The sequence below is a fragment of the Gossypium hirsutum genome, chromosome D07 (genome assembly GCF_007990345.1).
Source record: "Gossypium hirsutum isolate 1008001.06 chromosome D07, Gossypium_hirsutum_v2.1, whole genome shotgun sequence".
Taxonomy (NCBI): Eukaryota; Viridiplantae; Streptophyta; class Magnoliopsida; order Malvales; family Malvaceae; genus Gossypium; species Gossypium hirsutum.
In genome coordinates, this window is record NC_053443.1 from 40,873,257 (window position 1) to 40,877,763 (window position 4,507).

At 39.0% G+C, this 4,507-nt stretch overlaps 1 protein-coding gene across 1 annotated transcript; it reads right to left on the reverse strand.

Moving 5' to 3' along the window:
- Positions 1–354: 354 nt before the first annotated feature.
- On the reverse strand, positions 355–4,247 carry LOC107944019 (uncharacterized). Its single transcript, XM_016877833.1, has 7 exons — positions 4,110–4,247; positions 3,324–3,470; positions 2,289–3,089; positions 1,443–1,881; positions 1,100–1,350; positions 673–847; positions 355–470 (listed from the first exon to the last, which is right to left on the reverse strand). The coding sequence occupies exons 1-7, from the start codon at positions 4,245–4,247 to the stop codon at positions 355–357; spliced, it is 2,067 nt and encodes a 688-aa protein (XP_016733322.1).
- Between the last annotated feature and the right edge of the window lie 260 nt (positions 4,248–4,507).

The window sequence follows — 4,507 nt, forward strand, 5'->3', positions numbered from 1 at the left end:
AGAACAAGTTAACCACATTAATAGCATCATCAATCTTATGGCATGAAATGAAATGTGCCATCTTCGAGAACCTATCAACCACAACAAATATGCTATCCCTACCTGTTCTAGTTCGAGGCAATCCCAAAACAAAGTCCATTGAAATATTAGTCCAATGAGATTCAGGAATTGGTAAAGGTAAGTACATACCATGTGGTGAAACCTTCGATTTTGCTTTCCGACAAGTCACACAATGTTCACAATACCTTCCAATGTCCCTGCGCATCTTAGGCTAAAAAAGATGCTCTTTTAAGGTGTGTAACATTTTAGTGACCCCAAAATGACCCATCAATCCACCTTCATGTGCTTCACGGATCAGTATATCACGTATTGAACCCTACGGAATGCATATCCTATTTTCTTTGAAAAGATATCCATCATGCCTGTAGAATTTTCCATCTTCTCCTTTCTCACAAGCATTATACTGATGTCTAAAATCAAGATCATCAGAATATAATTCTCTAATATATGCAAATCTGATCAACTGTGAATCAAGGTAACTCAAAAGGCTATATCTACGTGATAATGCATCAGCAATGACATTGTCTTTTCCCTTTTTGTAACGAATAACATAAGGAAAAGATTCGAAAAATTCAACCCATTTAGCATGTCATTTATTCAATTTATGCTGACCTGTAATATACCGCAAAGCCTCATGGTCAGTGTGGATGACAAACTCTTTAGGCAACAAATAATGCTGCCACGTTTCCAAAGCCCGGATCAGTGCATACATTTCCTTGTCATAAACAAGATAATTCAACGTTGCTCTACTAAGTTTCTCACTGAAATATGCAACGGGCCTCTTTTCCTATGACAAAACAACACCTATACCAACTCCAGAAGCATCACATTCAATTTCAAACATTTTATCAAAATCAGGTAATGCTAAAACAGACGCTTTTGTCAAATAATCTTTTATTTTTTAAAAGGCATCTTCTTGTTCTTTACCCCAAGAGAAGACGGAATTCTTCTTTATAATCCCGGTTAAGGGAACGGTAATAGAACTGAATTGGGGAACAAACTGACGGTAAAAACTGGATAAACCATGAAATGATCTAACCTGACTGATGGATGTCGGTCGTGGCCAATCTTGAATCGCCTTTATCTTCTCAGGATCAACCTCAACTCCCTGCGAACTAACAATATAACCAAGAAATGTAAGTTTGTCAGTACAAAACACACATTTCTCCATGTTACCGAACAATTTCTCTTCTCGCAAAGTCTGCAAAATAGCTCGTAAATGTTCTATATGATCCTGCAAAGTCTTGCTATAAATTTGTATGTCATCAAAGTATACAACACAAAATTTGCCTATAAAAGATCGCAGAACATGATTCATCAGTCACATAAAAGTACTAGGTGCGTTCGTTAATCCAAATGGCACCACAACCATTCGTACAAACCTAGCTTTGTTTTGAAAGTTGTCTTCCACTCGTCGCCTTCTTTCATGCGAATCTGGTGATATCCACTCTTCAAATCAATTTTGGAGAAGATAGTCGCTTCGCATAATTCATCCAGCATGTCATCGAGTCGAGGAATGGGGTGTCGATAGTTGATTGTGATTTGATTTACTGCTCGACAATCAACACACATCCTCCAAGTCCCATCTTTCTTAGGTACCAACAGCACTGGTACGGTGCACGGGCTTAAACTCTCTCGAATGTAACCTTTATCCAACAACTCTAAAATCTGTCTTTGAAGTTCCATTATCTCTTCGGGGTTACTTCGATAGGCTGGTCTATTTGGAATTGTGGCTCCAGGAATGAAATCAATCTGGTGCTCAATGCCACGAAGAGGGGGTAAACCTTTGGGTGTTTCATCCGGAAACACATCTTGAAAATCCTGCAAAAGAGATGAAATGGAAGCAGGCAAAACATTAGAAGTTTTAGACAATAAACAAGAATCTTTAAAGAACAAAATGGGCAAAGATTGTGAGAGGAAAGACATTTCCTGATTTCTTTGCTACTTGCATACACATTCATCTTTTTTTTCCCACGAACTTCTTCAGTATTCTTTCACAATCTTTCCTGATCTTCTTGCACTTGACTCGGTGTCAAAGGTGTTAAGATGAACTTCTTTCCTTTGTGCATAAAAGAATATCTGTTTGTAAAACCATCGAGCGTCGTCCTCTTATCAAACTGCCACGAACGACCTAATAGCAAATGGCTCACATCCATTGAAACGACATCACAAAGTACTTCATCCTTGTACTTTCCAATGGCAAACGGAACTAACACCTACTTGTTTACTTTAATCTCTCCTCCATTATTCAGCCACTGCAACTTGTAGGGATTGGAATGCTTTGTCGTCTTCAGTCCTAACTTTTCAACCATCACGGAACTAGCAACTTTAGTGCAACTACCACCATCGATAATTACAACACATACCTTGTCATTGACGAGACATCTTCTATGAAAGATGTCCTCTCGCTGCTGTTCTTCTTGAGTCAGTTGAGTGTTCAAACTTCTCTTGATAACAAGTGCTTCACCGGTTGCAAATGTCTGCACATTGTCATCATCTTCATCAACATCTACTGTACGGAGTTCTGGCTCTTCTTCTTCTATCTCGGACTCAATCTCGCCACTCTCTAATAGTATCATGGTCCTCTGATTTGGACATTGACTGGCAATATGTCCTCTACCAAGGCACTTAAAGCACAAAATGTCTCTCGCACGTTCTGGTTGCATTTGTTGTTTCCCACGCCTAACATCAACAACTAGAGCCTTGGGTTTGCTCTTTTCACCCTTTTCTTTGATTTGGAATGGTGTTTGCTTCCTGATATTGTTAAGAGTACCCAAAGGATTGGAAAATGATTTAAATGGAGTATTACCTCTACTGGAAGACTTTCTACGTTGCTGTCTTTCAACTTTAATCGCCATATGCACCATGTCCTCCAACTCAACATAATGCTGCAACTCAACAACGTTAGAAATTTCAGAGTTTAATCCTGCAAGGAATCGTGCCATAGTAGCCTCTCGATCCTCAACAATGTTGGCTCGCTTCATGGACACCTCTATCTCCTTGTAGTAGTCTTCTAGACTCCTATTTCCCTATTTTATCGATTGCAATTTCTGGAATAAATCACGATGATAGTGAGAAGGAACAAATATCTTGTGCATGATTTGCTTCATTTCTGCCCAAGTTCTCATGGGACCTTCACCGGTACGTCTTCGACTTATCAATAATCGATCCCACCAGATCAAGGAGTAGTCTGTGAATTCCATCACAGCCAAATGAACCTTCTTCTATTTTGAGTAATTATAACACTCGAAAACATGTTCTACCTTACTTTCCCAAGCAAGATATGCATCAGGATCTGTTCGTCCCTGAAAAGAAGGTGTAGCAACTTTTATGTTAGAAATATTATCATCAACTGTGCGTCCTGGTCGTTGATTCACCCTTAGTGAATGTTCGACGCCATTTTCATCATTCTGTTCGTTATGCACAGATTGGGAATGACCCCCCATCAAATTTTTCACTCTTATTTTACCACTTGCGGTTTCACTCACCTTTGGGCTATTTAGATTTTGACTTTTTTCACTACTAGCCTCTTTTCTATCTGTCTTTTGTATTTGTCCTTTCTCCCTCACCCCCTCACAAAATTTCATCATCTTTAATTGATCTTTATATACATCAATGGGATTTAAAGGAGCAAAAGTGAATTTTCAGCCTTTAAACACAAGGGAATATCTATTGAGCTTACCTTGGTGTGTAACATCACAATCAAATTGCCAAGGCCGTCCAAGGAGCAAGTGTGCCGCATGCATTGGGACCACATCACACCATACCTCATCCTCGTAATTCCCGAGCTGAAAAGTGATCAAGGCCTATTTTGTAACTTTAACTTTCGAGCATTCATGAAGCCACTGAAGGTGATACGGCTTAGGGTGCTCAGTACAAGGTAACTTTAAAGAATCCACCTAATAACTGCTCACTACATTCGAACAACTCCCACTATCAATAATAAGTGAACATAAGTTACCTTTTATAAAACACTAAGAATGGAAAGTATTGGTCCTTTGGTTATCAAGATCGTCTCTCATCTGGATGTTAAGTGTGCGGCGAACTACAAGGCATTGAAAGTCGGCAAAGTCCCCTTCTTTCGGTGGTTCAACCAACTCCTCTCCATTATCACTATTATCCACAAGTTCGGGCATATCTGGATCTATTTTATCGGAGTCAGAAGTGTACTCACCATTGTCTTTCATAAGAAGTAATCTCTTGTTAGGGCATTCCCTACTATAATGACCATATCCTTTGCACTTAAAACATTCAATCTCACGAGTCCTCTTCACATTCGAATCACCTAAATTGGGCTGCTTAGAAGGTGTTTGCACTTTAACAGGAGGCCCTTTTTTTCCAATCTGATTGCTTACTTCTATTACTCAAAGAAGACTTATTAGTAACAAAAGGTAATTTTGAACTTTTAAAATCAGAATTGGAAGTATTACCTCTGTAATATTGTGAA